General features: G+C 43.0%; 1 protein-coding gene across 2 annotated transcripts in view; it reads right to left on the bottom strand.

Annotated features, from left to right (window-relative positions):
* Window positions 1–18,342, bottom strand: part of serac1 (serine active site containing 1) — a 266,772-nt gene that overhangs the window by 229,326 nt on the left and 19,104 nt on the right. For both annotated transcript variants that reach the window (XM_048536593.2, XM_048536595.2), the window contains exon 3: window positions 3,908–4,044. In XM_048536593.2, coding sequence (XP_048392550.1) covers window positions 3,908–4,044 — 137 coding nt within the window. The remainder of the gene's footprint in view (window positions 1–3,907; window positions 4,045–18,342) is intronic.

The raw sequence follows: 18,342 nt of genomic DNA, 5'->3' as shown, positions 1-18,342 counted from the left end.
GATATGCTTGTTTCTATTTCTTTAATTTTCTCTTTCAAGGGTGCTAAAGCCTCCTCTATTGCGTGGAAACTTCTTTATGCAGAGGGTGGTGGGCACCTGGAACGCGTTGCCAGCGGAGGTGGTAGACGCAGACACGATAGCGTCTTTTAAGACATATCCGGACAGGCGCATGGATGGACAGGGAGCAAAGGGATGCAGACCCTTAGAAAATAGGCGACAGCTTTAGACAGAGAATCTCAAGCAGTGTAGGCTTGGAGGACCAAAGGGCCTGTTCCTGTGCTATAATTTTCTTTGTTCTTCGTTAGGGAACTTAATTGACTTCCAAGTGAAGACAGTATTTCAACTTGTATCTTAAGTTCTAAGTGTCAGTAGCTGGCGCCCACTGTGGGTTCCTTGAGTTTTATTTTATTTCCATAGATAGATAGTCAAAGATGAATTTTCCCAGTTTTCTTAAGTGACCGTGAGAGTCTATGACTCATTAAGTCTGCCTGTCATCAGAGATTATATCCGAAAGGAATGCCTAATAAAGCCTTTTGTTTCCCCAGCCCTTTTTGGGGTTTACGCCTGGAAAGTAGTAATCCAATGCCAATACGGTCATGTCAGTTTCTGGTGGGCAAATTGATTTATGCAATGTGTCTTTTGGATATTACTTCATCATAGGGGTTGAAAATGAGCTCCAAAAGATGGACACAGAGACTTTCGATGGGAAGTGTGCATTTTACCACCTTGCTGAATGGATTTGCACACATGCAAAATGACAACCAAGCAACATACGGTGCCATCAAGGACTGCAAATTTGAAACTTGGCACTCCAGCCTATATCTAATCACATATATGAAAACAATTTTAAACAGAATGAAAAGATCAGCAGACAGCGTAAATGGATAACAATCAATGGGAATGAGCAAATCACTAACAACAATCTGCATATCCTTTCTCGGGTGTTATCCGATTCCTTTGCTCTTATCTCTCATTCTGACCAAATGATTCATAACTGTTCTTACGTTGTGAAATATTTACAGAGCAGCTTCACCAATGTCACAATCTTTAGAACAAGTTTTGGAGGAAAGCCTCACCAAACACATGGGGAACAGTAAATCATAATGAGCCAAATACTAGCATGTTTGCAGGTAATCAGGTGAGTTTCATTCATCACGCATGGAAAAACATGAATTACAAAACAGCTTTCATTGTAGATTTTCAGTACAAACGAAACAAAATAACAAAGCAAGAACTGTAATAATCTCAGAAAAATCTTTTCATAAAATACCTGAATCACAAGGAAACCTAGCAAGGCAGTCTTTTTTGTTACAATCAACTACCGTATTCAAAACACAAAAAACTGCAAATGCTGGAAACGTGAAACATAAACTGAAATTGCTGGAGAAACTCAGCAGATCTGGCAGTGTCTGTGGACAGAAAGCAGAGTCCAGAAACCCTTCTCCAGAACAGATTCAGTTCTCCAGCAATTTCTGTTTTTGTTGCCATAATTTTTTATCTTCCATTAGTACTGTCTAACACAACCAGCTCCCTAAGCTTTGAATGCTCAGAAAAGAACCATGGGATCTTTGACATAACTGAACGTACATATTTGTGAACAGTATAGCATTTTACTTATACTGCTTAAATTTTTTTTAAAAGCTGCTTTCTACAATTATAGCACTGTATTGAGATATACATACATAAAAAGCAAGTGGGCAGCCAGGGAAAGGGTTGGTCCACTCAAGGACAAGGGACAAAATGTATGTGTGGAGCCAGAAGAGGTAGGTGAGGTCTTAAATGAATACTTTGTGTCGTTATTCACCGAACAGAAGGAATTGGTGGAGGATGATGTCAGAGGAAGGAGTGTCCAGTTTCTAAGACAGGTTGCTATCAAGAAAGGAAGGAGTGCTGTGCGCCTTAGAAAGTATTAAGATAGATAACTCCCCGGGTCCTGATGGGATCTATCCCAGAATATTGAGGGAGGCAAGAAATAAAATTGCTGCAGCATTGATAGACACCTTGGTATCATAGCAAATGTTATCCCATTGTTTAAAAAAGTAACAGGGTAATCTAGGAATTTACAGGCCTGTGAGCCTCATGTCGGTGGTAATGAAATTATTGCAAAAGATTCTCAGGGCAAGATCAATAGGCATTTAAAAGCAAATGGACTGGTTAGCGATAAACAGCATATTTTGTGCGAGGCAGGTTATGCCTCACTAACTTGATCAAGTTTTTGAGGAGGCGATGAAGATGACTGATGAAAGAAAATCAGTTGTTGTTGTCTACACGGACTTCAGAAAAACCTTCGACAAGGTCCGTCATGGCAGACTCGCTTTGAGGGTGAAATCATATGATATCAGGTGAGCTGGCAAGATGGTTATAGAATAGGCTTAGTCATAGGATAGAGAGGGTAGCGGTGAAAGGATGCTTTGAAGAATGGAGGACTGTGACTAATGGTGTTCCACAGGGATCAGTGCTGGGACCTCTGTTGTTCGTGATCTACATAAATGATTTCTTGGAAAAAGTAGCTGATCTAATGACTAAGTTTTGCAGATAATACAAAGATTGTGGACTTGCAGATAGTGAGCAGGATTGTCAGAAGATACAGCAGGATATCGATCAGTTGGAGACATGGGCAGAAAAACAACAGATGGAGTTCAATTTGGACAAATGTGAGGTGATGCATTTTGCAAGGTGAGTACAGGTGGAAATAGTATAGGGAATGATAGAACCATTAGAAGTTTTGATATGGAGTCAGATTTGGATATGCTGGTCCACAGATCACTGAAGGCGGCAATGCAGGTGGGAAAAGGCCTATGGCATGCTTGCCTTCATTGAAAGGGACATTAAGTACAAAGATAGATAACTTATGCTCCAGCTTTATAGATCTTTAGTTAGGCCACACTTGGAATATTGCATACTGTTCCAGTCACCACACTACCAGAAGGATGTGGAAGGTTTTGGAGAGGATACAGAAAAGGTTTACCATATTGCTGCCTGGTACGGGGGATTTTAGTTATAAAGAAAGGGTAGATAGATTGGGTTTGTTTTCACTGTAATGCATATGGTTGAGTGGTGATTTGAGAAGTTTACAAGATTGCGAATGGCATGGATAGAGCGGAAAGTATGAAGCTTTATCCCAGAGTGGAGGGGTCAATTACTAGGGGACACAGGTTCAAGGTGCGGGAGGGGAGAGTTTTAAAAAAAGATGTGGAGGAACATTTTTCACACAAAGGATGGGGATACCTGGAACACACTTCCGGAAGCAGACATGTTGGTAGGACTCAAGAAGCATCTTGATAAATACATGAATAGAAGGGGAACAGAGGGAAACAGATCCTGTAAGTGAAGATAATTTTAGCGTGGGATGGCAAAATGTGTCAGCGTGGGCTTGAATGGCTGAAGAGCCTGTTCCAGTGCAATATTGTTCTTTGTATTCATTGGGAGGCACCAGCATAGTGGTGTTTCTTTGGATGCCGCCCAAGGAGGCAGTGGCATAATGACATTGTTACTGCATCAATAATCCAGATTTCCAAGCTAACCTTCTAGGGTCATGGGTTTAATCCCCACATTCAGTGAAGAAACTGCATTCAACAAAAAGTTAGTCTAATGGTGAGCATGTAGCTACTGTCAATTGTCATTAAAAACCCAACTGGCCTTTAGGGAAGGAAATCTGCTGTCCTTTCTGGTATTATTTATTTGTAACTCCAGACCCTAACTGTTTGACTCCAACTAGGGATCGTCAATAATTGCTGGCCTGGCCATTAATACCCACATCCCATGAACAAATCACAAATAAAAATACTGCTCAGAATGTAAGGGTCACTCGAATAATGTCAATAGTAACAAAGCCACCCATTCACAAATGCTATATAGGACTCCAAGCTTCAAAGAGCAGTGAATTTAACATAAATACAGGACTCACCCTCCAATCCTTGTTTTTCTCGTAGAATAGGGTACACATAGACGTACGATTTCAGCTTTTCTTGTTCAACAGCCTGCGTACCAAGAGTCACACTTTCTCCCAGTACCAAAATTTCATAGGAAATGAATATGCAGCCACTAAAGTAAGCAACAGAAAAGATTAATTGACTTCAACAAGCTGCAAAACAATGTTATTATTTTCAAGGATTACATTAATCACCCAATTTATTTATAAAACCTTTCCAGTTCCAGGTGCTAAATGAGCTAACAAGAATTTCTTAAAAATACAATAAACTCAGTTGATTCTTCAATATCAAGTCCAACCAAAACACTGCAGGCGTAAGTTTTATTAACTTCAATAGAACATAGAACATAACGGCACAGTACAGGCCCTTCAGCCCTTGATGTTGTGCCGACCTGTCATACCGATCTCAAGCCCATCTAACTTACACTATTCCATGTACGTCCATATGCTTATCCAATGACGACTTAAACGTACCTAAAGTTGGTAAAAATAAATGACCAAACTTTGTGGACACGAGGAATTACAATGGGTGAAGGGCATCAATGACCATAACTGTGACTAGCTTAGTAATTAAATGTTTTGAGTCCAATATGAATCTTCTTTGGAATTGAAGGGGGCTGGAAAATTATTTACGATGTCGTCAAAGTGGATGGAGGAGCAAATTAAACTAATGGTAAGCAACATTCCCCATAGGCTGTGTACATGCACAACTGCTCCAATGTTCCGCACACAGCAAATCGGTGTGCAGACACAGGTCGTAGCTGTTGACTTCTGGTTCTAGAAGTCGCAGCTACATGTCGACTTCACAAACCCAAGCAGAAGAAAAAGTAACAGTGACAGGTATAAATGCAGAATATGATCACCTCTACTACTGTTTGCCTCTCTTTTTTTCTGGGCACACTCATACACTCAGCATCTCCTGCACCCCAACCACCACACCCCTGAATCAGCTTTGTCAACAGCCTAAAAAATATATTCTACACTTCTTCAGTTCCAAAGAAGAGTTATATTGGAATTGTAATGGTCAGCTTTGTTTCACTCCCCATAGATCACCTGCTGGGTTTCTTCAGCATTATTTGTTTTCATCCCAGATCTCCAGCGTCTGCAGTACTTTGCTTTTACTAAAGCTAGAAGACAGCTTTACTGAGGGAGTAGAAGAGCATGCCAAGAATCAATTCAACCAAAGCTAAGACAGTCGGGCCAACCTGGATAAACTCCAGCATAGTACAACATAAATGGAAAACAGCAGATGCAATAAAAAAATGTGATCCCCTAACCAATGCATTAAGTTAAAGTTTTACAGTAGTGGACGGTGGCAGACAAGTGAACAACGAACTGAAGGAGATGGCTCCAAAACCAGCGCCATCTTCAAAGACTATGAGGCCAGCATATCAATACAAAGATAAGTCTAAAACATTTACAACCATTTCATTCTAGTCGTGCTGAATGGACGATCCATCTTGGTATTCTTACTGAATCATAATAGTTATCAGATAATTTGATAACTCTATATGATAAGACGACATCACCAACGCAGGAAATGACATCACCAACCCAAGGAAACCTAACCAGATAAACAGACAGTGGGGCATAACACCAGCGCTTCGTCAGAGGCTCACTGATGATGTTACCTAGAATGGTGACGAAACGTCTGAAAACGAACCTTCCAGCTCAGCGAGCAAACTCACATCCAGATAATAAGACATGGCTGAAGACTGCAGGCCTGGAGGCATTGTGGATGTAGTACTGAAGACCTGTGTTCTAGACTAGTTGGGTTCCCAATTGAAGTGTTCTGCTATAGATCTTCTTTATCATCTTTCGAGGTGAAGATACCCTTGTTTATCATCTGGGGTGTCTGGTAGCATTCCAGTGAGTGAGCAGATATATTTTATGGCGTACAGACAGTGTAAAGGGTCTTTAGCAAATAAAACAGGATATCACAGATGACTGCGTTTGGAGGAATTACTGGTTCTCCCCTGCATTTTCAGCTTTTGATGCAGGCTGCAGTTTTCTCATCTGGTTGTGTTGGGAGCAGTAATACTGGATCCTAGGATTTAAATCCAATAGCAATGAGGCCTTCAGAATGTCCCTGTAGTGATTCTTTCACTGCCAGAACATATTACTCCAGATTCAGTTTGGTGAATGAAAGACAGTCAGGCGTTCTGATTAAACGACCAGCTTAAGTCAGTCATGACTGTTTCAATACAATGAGCATGTTTGGATGGTAGATCAGATGAACATAGTAGTATCTGGTATTTTATCCCACCAACTAATTTTCAAAAACTTCTGAAATTAATTCTGAGATTAAGTGAAAGTGATGCCGGTACACATTCCAAGTCGTGGAGATCTACAGCAAAGAAGGAAAAAAACCTTTGGGCCCATGCCAGTCAGAAGCAACCATGTAACTATGCAACACATAACACTGACCACTCAAGAATAAAGGAGGGAACTTATGGCAGAGAATGTGGGCGAGATCCAAAGCAAGTACTTTCCATTGGTGTTCACCAAGGAAAAGAGTATGCAGGATAGTGAGGTTTGTGGGGACCATGCTAATATGCTAGGGCATTTTGAGATCAAGAAAGAAGTGCAGTTGGCTCTTTGAAGAGCATTAAGGTGGCTAAGTCCCCAGGCCCCGATGATATCTGTGCTGGGTTATTCAGAGGGGCAAGAGAATAGATTGCTAGGGCCTTGACAAAAATCTTCGTTTCATCACTAGACACTGGAGGTGTCCTGGAGGGCAGCCGCGAGTAACTAATGCTGTTTCTCTGTTCAAGAAGGGAAATAGAGATAATCCAGGAAAACTACAGGCCAGTGAATCTCACACTGCTGGTCAGGAAGCTATTGGAGAGAGTTCTTAAGGATAGGATTTACACTTATTTGAAATGGCATGGCTTAATTGAGCAGCACGGTGACTCAGTGGTTAGGACTGCAGCCTCACAGCACCAGGGGCCGGGTTTCGATTCCGCCCTTGGGCGACTGTCTGTGTGGAGTTTACACATTCTCCCCATGTTTGCGTGGGTTTCCTCTGGGTACTCCAGTTTCCTCCCACAGTCCAAAGATGTTCAGGCTAGGTGGTTTGGCCATGCTAGATTGCCTGTAGTGTTCAGGGGTATGTGGGTTATAGGGCAGTGGATCTGGGTGGGATGCTGCAAGGGGTGGTGTGGACTTGTTGGGCCGAATGGCCTGTTTCCACACTGTAGGGAATCTAATCTAATCTAATTAGGGACAGTCAGCATAGCTTTATACTGGGAGGTCATATCTTACTAACTTGATTGAATTTTTCAAGGTGACAATGAAGTTGATTGATCAGGATAGAGCTGTGGATTATGATTACAAGGATTTTAGTAAGGCTTTTGACAAAGTCCCTCAAGGCAGGCTCATCCTGAAGATTAAGATGCAAGGGATTCATGGTGACATGGCCGCATGGATTCAGAATCAGCTTTCCCATAGAAAACAGATGGTATTGGTGGAAGGCTGGAGGTCCGTGATTCGTGGTATTCCACTTGTACCTCTGCTGTTTGTGATTTATATAAATGACTCAGATGAAGATGAAAATGTAAATGGATGGGCTAGTATGTTTGCAGACAGTACAAAGACCGGTGGAGTTGTGGATAGTGTGGAACGTTGTCAAAGAATGCAGCGAGATATATAGATCAGTTGCAGATATGGGTGGAGAAATGGCAGATGGAGTTTAATCTGAGTGAGTGTGAGGTGCTGCACTTTGGAAGATCAAATGTTAAGGAAAAGTACAAAGTTAATGGCAGGGCTCTGAACAACTTTGATGTTCAGAAGGATCTTCGGGTTCAAGTCCATAGCTCCCTGAAAGTAACCATGCTAGCAGATAGATATAGAACATATAGAACATTACAGCACAGTACAGGCCCTTCGGCCCTCCATGTTGTGCCGACCTGTCATACCTATCTCAAGCCCATCTAACCTACACTATTCCATGTACGTCCATATGCTTATCCAATGACAACTTAAATGTACCTAAAGTTGGCAAATCTACTACCGTTGCGGGCAAAGCGTTCCATTCCCTTACTACTCTCTGAGTAAAGAAACTACCTCTGACACCTGTCCTACATCTTTCACCCCTCAATTTAAAGCTATGCCCCCTCGTGCTCGCCGTCACCATCCTAGGAAAAAGGCTCTCCCTATCCACCCTATCTAACCCTCTGATTATTTTATATGTTTCAATTAAGTCACCTCTCAACCTTCTTCTCTCTAATGAAAACAGCCTCAAGTCCCTCAGCCTTTCCTTGTAAGAACTTCCCTCCATACCAGGCAACATCCTAGTAAATCTCCTCTGCACTCTTTCCAAAGCTTCCACATCCTTCTTATAATGCGGTGACCAGAACTGAACACAATACTCCAAGTGTGGCCGCACCAGAGTTTTGCGCAGCTTCACCGTAACCTCTTGGTTCCGGAACTTGATCCCTCTATTAATAAAAGCTAAAACACTGTATGCCTTCTTAACAGACCTGTCAACCTGGCTGGCAACTTTCAAGGATCTGTGTACATGGACACCAAGATCTCTCTGCTCATCTACACTACCAAGAATCTTACCATTAGCCCAGTACTTTGCCTTCCGGTTACTCCTACCAAAGTGCATCACCTCACACTTGTCTGCATGAAACTCCATTTGCCACCTCTCAGCCCAGCCCTGCAGCTTATCTATGTCTCTCTGCAACCTACAGCATCCTTCGCCACTATCCACAACTCCACCGACCTTAGTGTCGTCTGCAAATTTACTAACCCATCCTTCTACGCTCTCATCAAACAGCGACCAACACTGACCCTTGCAGTACACCACTAGTAACTGGTTTCCAGGATGAACATTTCCCATCAACTACCACCCTCTGTCTCCTTTCAGCAAGCCAATTTCTAATCCAAACTGCTATATCTCCCATAATTCCATTCCTCCGCATTTTGTACAATAGCCTACTGTGGGGAACCTTATCGAACGCCTTGCTGAAATCCATATACACCACATCAACCGATTTACTCTCATCTACCTGTTTGGTCACCTTCTCAAAGAACTAGGGACAAAGGGACAAAGATAGGGTAGTAAAGAAGGCGTACTGTATGCTTACCTTTATTGGTCGGGGAATTCAGTGTAACAGTCAGGATGTCATGTCGCAGCTTTGTAAGTTTTTGGATTGGCCACACTGCATTCAACTATGATCAACACTTTACTAGAAGCATGTGGAGGCTTTGCAGTGGGTGTAGAAGAGATTTACCAGTATGCTGCCTTGAATAGAAGGTATGTGCTATAAGAAGAGACTAAAAAACCTCAGTTTGCTTTCTATGGAGCAGCACAGATTGAGGGGATACTTGATAGATGTCTAACGTTATGAGACGCATAGACAGGGCTGATGGTCAGAATCTTTTTCCCAGAATTGAAAGTCTAATACTAAGGGACATGCATCTATAGTTCAAGGGGTAAGTTTAAAAGAAATCTGAGGGGCAAGTTTTTTTTTAGAAACACAGAAAGCGGTAGGAGTCTGGAACATACTGCCAGGAGTGGTGATGGAGGCAGATACAATAGGGGCATTTAGAAAGCACATGAATATGCAAGGAATGAAGGGAAATGGACCAATGGTAGGCAGAAGAGATTTGGCATCATGTTCAGCACAACATTGTGGGCTGCAAGTCTGCTTCCTGTGCTGTACAGTTCTATGTGCCATGTTCTATTCTAATCCTATTTTCTAGCACTTGGCCCATAGACGTTTTTGCCTTTGCATCGCAAACGTACATCTAAATTCTTCACTAAGACAACCTTATTTCTCCCACAAGTCTCTGCAATCTCCCTCCATATTTGGTCCTCTAATTCCCATTGAGTATTTGGAGGCCCGTAGTACAACCCCAAAATATCACCATCCCCTGCTTATTTCTTAGGTTCACCCACACAGCCTCACTGGATGATCCCTCAGTTATTTCATCGCTGGCTACTGCTATGATACTCCACTTAATCAAAAGTGCAACTCCCCCACCCCTCTTTCCTGCCTAAAGCACCTGTACCTTAGCATATTAAGCTGCTAGTCCTATCTCTCCCTCAGTCACATTTCTGTAATGACGGCACAGTGGCTCAGTGGTTAGGACTGCAGCCTCACAGCGCCAGGGACCTGGGTTCGACTCCAGCCTCTAGGCATCTGTCTGTGCGGAGTTTGCACATTCTCCCCGTGTCTGCGTGGGTTTCCTCCGGGTGCTCCGGTTTCCTCCCACAGTCCAAAGATGTGTAGGCTAGGTGGATCAGCTGTGCTAAATTTCCCGCAGTGTTCAGGGGTGTGTGGGCTTGTTGGGCTGAAGGGCCTGTTTCCACACTGTAGGGAATCTAATAATAACCCAGCCCCAGGCACCTATCCATGATCTGAGTTCATCAGCCTTACCTATCAGCCCTCCTGCATTGCAAAAGATGCAATTTAATCCAACAGGCATTCCTCACTTCCTGTCCTGTTCCAGCCTGACCTGTCTCTTCAACCTGCTATTTCTGATTACTGTATCTTCTTCCAGCCTCGCACATGCCTCCCTGTTGTTGAGGATCCCACCTGCCTGCCAATCAGCGAGATGGAGCTTTGCAGCAAGTGAGATCGAGAACGATGTTGGGGTGATGACACGGCCCAACTTGACATCAGTCCGAATAGGGAATGGATTGGAGGTGGAAGCATTTGTCAACACTACGACTTCCATGTAGTTGCAAAGCACGTGAAGGATGGTGACAAACTTCATGGTGCAATTTAAGCGGAAAAGGACGCTCCACAATATTTCCCCATTGACAGTGTTGAAGGACCTTTGTAAGGCCATGTACAGGGATAGGTTCTTGTCTGTCACAGTGAAAATCTTAGCCGTTGTGCCCCTCCATGGCTGAAAACCACACTGACTTCAGGAACAGTTCTTCTGCCAGAGAGAGAGATGGGTGAGGAGGACCTTGGTAATGACTTTTCCCATTGTCCCAGGAAGATCCCCGTGTAGTTACCACAGTCGAGCTTATTCCCTTTATTGAAAATACTCACTACCACGGTTCTCAGATCTCTCCTGGGATGTCTTCTCCTTCCAGATAAGTAGCTGCAGCAGGAGCTCTTTGCCTCCATGGGGATACCGTCAGCTCCAGGAGCCTTGTTGTTCTTAAGGTGGCGGATGGCCTCCTCTGCTTCGTGTAAGACTGAGGTTTTGCTGACCTCGTGGCATGTAGTCTGCTGTGGGATGATTTCAAGAATGCTCAGATTAATGACAGAGCCCTGGTTGAGGAGGTCTCTGAAGTGGTCTCTCCAGGGTTTTTTGACTGCTTCTTTATCTTTGATAAGAGTCACTCCCTTGGTGGCCAGCAGTGGGGTGGGGCCTTTGGTATTTGGTCTGTATCTGGTATTGACAACATAGAAGAAACCATGCATGGCATGGTTGTCAGCCATTCATTAGGCCTCCAACGCTTTCTCTACCCGCCACCTGTTCTTTCTGACATGGGACTGTTTTTGGACCTCTGCCTCAGTCATCTGTAGGCCTATCTTTTCTCTTACAACTGAGGTAGTTGTTTTACACTTGGAAATACCATGAGCTTCTGGGTTAACAGTTCCTGGATCTCATGATGATTCTCATCAAACCAGTCAGGAACACAATCACTCGAGAGAAAAACATGCTGAAGAGAATGTACTTTTTCACGCCATCTTTGTAAACTTCATCAGTACCTTGAATTGTTCAGAAGGCACATCATGATCCAGGACACCTGCAAACATGCCATGATTGAAACTGAATATCTCCATTATCTTAGATAATGGGAACTGCAGATGCTGGAGAATCCAAGATAATAAAATGTGAGGCTGGATGAACACAGGAGGCCGAGCAGCATCTCAGGAGCACAAAAGCTGACGTTTCGGGCCTAGACCCTTCATCAGAGGCTCTGATGAAGGGTCTAGGCCCGAAACATCAGCTTTTGTGCTCCTGAGATGCTGCTCGGCCTGCTGTGTTCATCCAGCCTCACATTTTATTATCTCCATTATCTTCCAAAGTTTTACTGGCAATGCCATATCTGTAGGTCATTGATCTTTTCTGAAGCCAGTGACTCTTTGACAGCAGATCCTGATCAAAATGTTGAAATAATTAGTTTAGAAGGATCCTGGCAAAGGGTTTTCTGGTAATGGCGACATGTAAGATTCCTCTATGATTATTCTAAAATTTACAAATTATTGAGGACTGGTAATGAACCAACAGGCTGAGATCCACAGACATTTCAGGGCACTACAGAATCTTTTCCAGTTGTTGTGGTCTGTGAGAGATTGTGTTCTATATGAAATTGAAGTTTGTCTGCTTACTACTTCAGAAGCTTGCATTACTCTCTGAACTTTCGCAGGATATTCCAGTAGCATTGTACTTGGATACAGATGTCTTGTCATTCTGGTAAGCACTATAAAGACCAGATTTCTTGACTACCTCATTGGTTTCACCAAACTAATGTTAATGCTCAGTCAATCGAGGGGAAGATATCTTGATATATAGCATTGAAATAACATGGTGACCAGTTCAGTAGTCAGCATTGTATACAGCTTTCCTCACATGGATGTCTTGTCAGTCCTTCTGACTGGTGATGACATAGTGAATAAACTGCCAGTATATAGAATGGAGTGCATCTGTTGTCAAGTTGGGTAGTGTACTTGTGGAATGGGAGGCAGGAAGTTAGAATTTGGTATTTGTAAAAAAGTAGGGGCGAAAGCAATGTGTGGTCCCTTTAAAAGATGATGTGCTTTTTCTATGCTTAAAGATTTAAAATGGCAGCTTGGAAGTTTGCCAGTACACAGACAGCACCCGAATTGAAACTTTGTATCAAAAGGCTGTACAGTTAGCAGGGCAAGCAGCAGTTTGAAAGACAGAAAAGTGGACCCAAGATCAGTATTTAAACTTAAATAGGAGCAACTACACGGGCACGGAAGCTAAGCTGCCTGAAGGATATTCAGGTAGGAGAGAGATCAATGGCAACACAAAGACAAACATTTAAAAGGGTATTTCAGAATACTCACAATAAGTATACTCCTGCTATAAAGAAAAATTCCAAAGGGGTGTAGGTATCATCCACGGTTAATAAAAAGAGTTAAGGAAAGCAACAAACTTTATTTTAGAAAACACATATTTAATCAAAGATGAGTGACAGGTTCGAAGACTGTTCAGAATATTAAAAAAAAGCACAGAATGACAAAAAGGTTAGTTAAGACAAATTAAAGCATGAGAGGAAGCGAGCCAGAAACATAAAAACAAATAGCCAGAGTTTCAATAGGTACCTAAAAAGAAAAAGTAATATAGCAAATTATCAGAGGGTGAGAATGAGGAGTCAATTGTAGATAATAAACAAATGGATAAAGAACATAGAGATAACTAGAACTGCAGATGCTGGAGTCGGAAGTCAGAGCGTGGAGCTGGATGAACACAGCAGGTCAGGCAGCATCAGAGGAACAGGGAAGTTGACGTTTCAGATCTGGATACTTCATCAGGACTGGGGAGGGGGAAAAGGGGCTGGAATACAACCTGAGCGAGGATCCTCTTGCTCTCAAGGAAGTGCAGCAAAGGTATACCAAGCTGATTCCTGGGATGGCGGGTCTGATAAATGAGGAGAGCCTGATGAGGTTGGGATTGTTTTCGCTAGAGTTTAGACAAATGAAGGGGAATCTCATAGCGACTTGGAATTCTAATAGGCCTAGACAGGGTAGATTTAGGGAGGATGTTCCCAATGGTGGGTATGACAAGAACGAGGGGTCACAGTATGAGGATTGGGATAGAAGGTTTAGGACAGAGACAAGAGGAAATTACTTCAGCCAAAGAGTGATGAACATGTGCAATTCATTATCTTAGGAAGTAGTTGATGCCAAAACATTTAATGTATTCAAGGGGCGACTAGATATAGCACTTGGAGCAAATGGGATCAAATGTTATGGGAAGAAAGCAGGATTATACTACTGGACAACCAGCAGAAGAATAGCAGAGCAGGCTGAAGAGCCAAATGTCCTTCTACTGCACCTATCATCTGTGTTTGTATGTAAATAAAAAGAGGGAGGAAGGATGGGGCTGGAGGGGAAGGTAGGTGGGATGGTGCTAAGTACATGCAGGTAGGGAATAGTAGGAATTGGTCAGTCGAAGAGTGGGGCGCATCTGTTTCCCCCTTTCCACTGACCAATCCCCACTAGTCCCTACCTGTATCCACCTATCACCATCCCACCTACCTTTCCACAGCCCCACCCACCTTCCCTCTCTTCTTCTTGACCAGACATAACCTGTCCCTCTTCCTTCCCAGCTGTCCGCCTCACCCTTCCCACTGACTCATCCCCAGTATCCCCTTCCTGCATCCACCAATCATACCTTCCCCCAGCCCCACTCCTCCTCCCTCTATTTACTTCCCAGCTCCTTTCCCCTCCCAAGTTCTGATGACAGGTCCTGACCCAAAACGTCAACTTTCCCACTCCTCTGATGGTGCCTGACCTGCTATGTTTCTCCAGCTCCACACGGTGTTGATTCTAGATAATGAATATATATTTTTCTTCTGTCTTCGCTGTAGAGGATATAAAAATCATGCTGGTAATAAGTATACATCAGGAGGTTGAACAAAGAGAGGAACTCAGTGAAATTAGAATCATTAGGGAAATGGTATTGAGCAAACTGATGGAGCTACGGGCTGACAAATCTCTGGGTACAGATGGACTTCATTCCAGAGTTTTACAAGAGGTGGCTAATGAGTTCATATTTGCGTCAATGTTAACATTCCAAGATTTGTTAGATTCTGGCAAGATTTTCTCAGATAGGAGTGTAACAAATTTAACACCTCCATTCAAGAAGGGAGGTGTATGTGTCATGGGAAAGGGATCCTTTGGATCACTGGCAATTAAACATTTGTATTAGAATCAATTAAGGAAATCATAACCATCACTTCAAAAAACTCATGGTAGTTGAAAAGGGTCAGCAGGATTTTGTGAAAGCAAAATTTGGTTTATCTAATTTATTCACAGAATCCCCACCCTGTGGAAAGAGCCATTAGGCCCATCAAGTCCTGCATCAACCCTCCAAAGAGCATCCCACCCAGCTCGAGACCTCCACCCTACTCCCGTAACCCTGAAATTACCATGGCTAACTCATCTAGCGTGTATCCCAGGACACTACTCAATCTAGCACGGCCATTTCACCTAACCTGCACATCTTTGGAGTGTGGGAGGAAACCAGAGCACCCAGCAGAAGCTCTCACAGACATAAAAAGAACATGCAAATTCCACACACAGTCGACCCAAGACTGGAATCACACTTGGGAGTCTGGCACTGTGAAGCAGCAGTGCTAACCACTATGCCACAATACCATCCTAATGGAATTCCTTGAAAGAATAACGTAAATGGAAGTCTACAGATACACTGAACTTAAATGTCCTAAATGTGTTTAACATGTTTTCACTACACAAAGTGAAGCTCATGCTGTAGGGTATAGGTATATAAGGTCAGCTGACTGGCAGAAAACAAAGGATGCAAAAATGGTTCTTTTGCCAAATTGGTTGGATGTGACAAAGTTTGGCAGGGTTCCTATAAGCATCTGTGTTGGGTCCTCAACTTTCTCTAAATATATCAATGATTCACATGAGGGGATCAAAAGCATGTGTTTAAGTTTGCAGTTGACACGAAGATAGATTGGAAAGTACATTGTGAGAATGACATAACAAGGATGCATATTGATGGATTGGTTAAGTAACTGGGCAAAAATTTTGCACATGGAGTATAATGTGATAAGATGCAAGGTACCCATTAAATGGAGAATAACTGCATAATTGTAAGATGCACAGGGGTCTAGGTATTCTAGCAAAATATGTTAGAATGCAGGTACAGCAAGTGATTAAAAAGGCTAATGACATGCTACCCCTTATTACTAGAGGAGCTGAACATACAAGTAAGGAGGTTATGCCTTAGTTATATAGCATTCCAAAAGACCATAAGACAGGTGTGGAAGTGAGGCCATTCAGCCCATCGAGTCCACTCCAACATTTAATCATGGCTGATGGGCATTTCAACTCCACTTCCCTGCATTCTCCCCGTAGCCCTTAACTCCTTGTGAAATCAAGAATTTATCAACATCTGCCTTGGAGACATTTAATGTCCTGGCCTCCACTGTGCTCCGTGGCAATGGAGTACACAGGCCCACCACTCTCTGGCTGAAGAAATGTCTCCTTACTTCCGTTTTAAATTTACCCCCTCTAATTCTAAGGCTGTGCCCAAGGGTCCTAGTCTCCCCGCCTAATGGAAACAACTTCCCAGCGTCCACCCTTTCTAAGCCATACATTATCATGTAAGTTTCTATCAGATCTCCCCTTAACCTTCTAAACTCTAGTGAATACAATCCCAGGATCCTCAGACGTTCTTCGTACGTTAAACCTAGCATTCCACGGATCATCCGTGTGAATCTCCGCTGGACACACTCCAGCGCCAATATGTCCTTCTTGAGGTGTGGGGCCCAAAATTGGACACAGTATTCTAAACGGAGCCTAATTAGAGCTTTATAAAGTCTCAGAAGCACATCACTGCTTTATATTCCAACCCTTTTGAGATAAACGACAACAGTGCATTTGCCTTGTTAATCACAGACTCTACCTGAAAGTTAACCTTTAGAGAATCCTGGACCAACACTCCCAGGTCCCTTTGTACTTCTGCTTTCTGAATTTCCTCACCGTTTAGAAAATAGTCCATGCCTGTATTCTTTTTTCCCCAAAGTGCAAAACCTCACATTTTCTCACGTTGAATTTCATCAGCCATTTCCTGGACCACTCTTCTAAACTATCTCAATCTTTTTGCAGCCTCCCAACTCCTCAGTACTACCAGGCTGACAACCTATCTTTGTATCATCGGCAAACTTCGCCAGAACGCCCCCGGTCCCTTCATCCAGATCATTAATATATGAAGCAAACAGCTGCGGCCCCAACACTGAACCCTGCGGCACACCACTTGTCACTGCTTGCCATTCCGAAAAAGAGCCTTTTATCCCAACTCTCTGCCTTCTGTCAGACAGCCAATCCTCAATCCAAGCCAGTAGCTCACCTTGAACACCATGGGCCCTCACCTTACTCAGCAGCCTTCCATGAGGCACTTTATCAAAGGCCTTTTGGAAGTCTAGACACATAACATCCAATGGGTTTCCCTGGCCTAACATACTTGTTACCTCTCCAAAGAATTCTAACAGGTTTGTCAGGCACAACCTCCCCTTACTAAATCCATGCTGACTTGTTCTAATCCGACCCCACACTTCCAAGAATTTAGAAATCTCATCCTTGATAATGGATTCTAGAATTTTACCAACTACCAAGGTTAGGCTAATCGGCCTATAATTTTCCATCTTTTGTCTTGATCCTTTCTTAACAAGGGGGTTACAACAGTGATTTTCCAATCATCTGGGAATTTCCCAGACTCCAGTGACTTTTGAAAGATCACGACCAAAGCCTCTGCTATTTCCTCAGCCACCTCCCTCAGGACTCTAGGACGTAGCCCATCGGGGCCAGGAGATTTATCAATTTTTAGACCTTTTAGCTTTTCTAGCACATTCTCTTTTGTAATGCCTACCATACTCAACTCTCCCCCCTGACTCTCCTTAATTGTTGGGATACTACTAATGTCTTCCACTGTGAAGACTGACACAAAGTACTTAATTAAGTTCTTCAGCTATTTCCTTATCTCCCATTTGGGAGACTACATCTTGAATACTGTGCTCAGCTCTGATATCTTTATCTAAGAAAGAATTAAAATGCATTAAAGGCAACTCACAGAGGTTTATTAGATTGACACCCAGAATAAGCAGACTGTCTCATTAAACGGGCAGGGATCATTTTCACCAGAGTTTACAACAGCAAGCGATGATTTGACTGAAATTTCTATGAGACTGAACGGTCTTGATAAGATGGATGTGGAAGGATATTTAGTTACTCTTATGAGCAAACTATGAGGTCATCCTTTTATGATAAAGATGAAGGGATTTTTTTTTTCCTTTTGGGAGGTATTGCGGCTTTGGAATGCCTTGCCTCAGAAGGTACTGAAGACAGGATTATTGAATATTTTTAAGGCTGAAGTAGAACATAGAACATAGAACAGTACAGCACAGAACAGGCCCTTCAGCCCACAATGTTGTGCCGACCATTGATCCTCATGGATGCACCTTCAAATTTCTGTGACCATATGCATGTCCAGCAGTCTCTTAAATGACCCCAATGACCTTGCTTCCACAACTGCTGCTGGCAACGCATTCCATGCTCTCACAACTCTCTGCGTAAAGAACCTGCCTCTGACATCCCCTCTATACTTTCCACCAACCAGCTTAAAACTATGACCCCTCGTGCTAGCCATTTCTGCCCTGGGAAATAGTCTCTGGCTATCGACTCTATCTATGCCTCTCATTATCTTGTATACCTCAATTA

Source organism: Stegostoma tigrinum, chromosome 9 (genome assembly GCF_030684315.1).
Source record: "Stegostoma tigrinum isolate sSteTig4 chromosome 9, sSteTig4.hap1, whole genome shotgun sequence".
Classification (NCBI taxonomy): domain Eukaryota; kingdom Metazoa; phylum Chordata; class Chondrichthyes; order Orectolobiformes; family Stegostomatidae; genus Stegostoma; species Stegostoma tigrinum.
The sequence above is the reverse complement of the archived record's forward strand: the minus strand, read 5'-3'. Positions and strand labels throughout refer to the sequence as shown.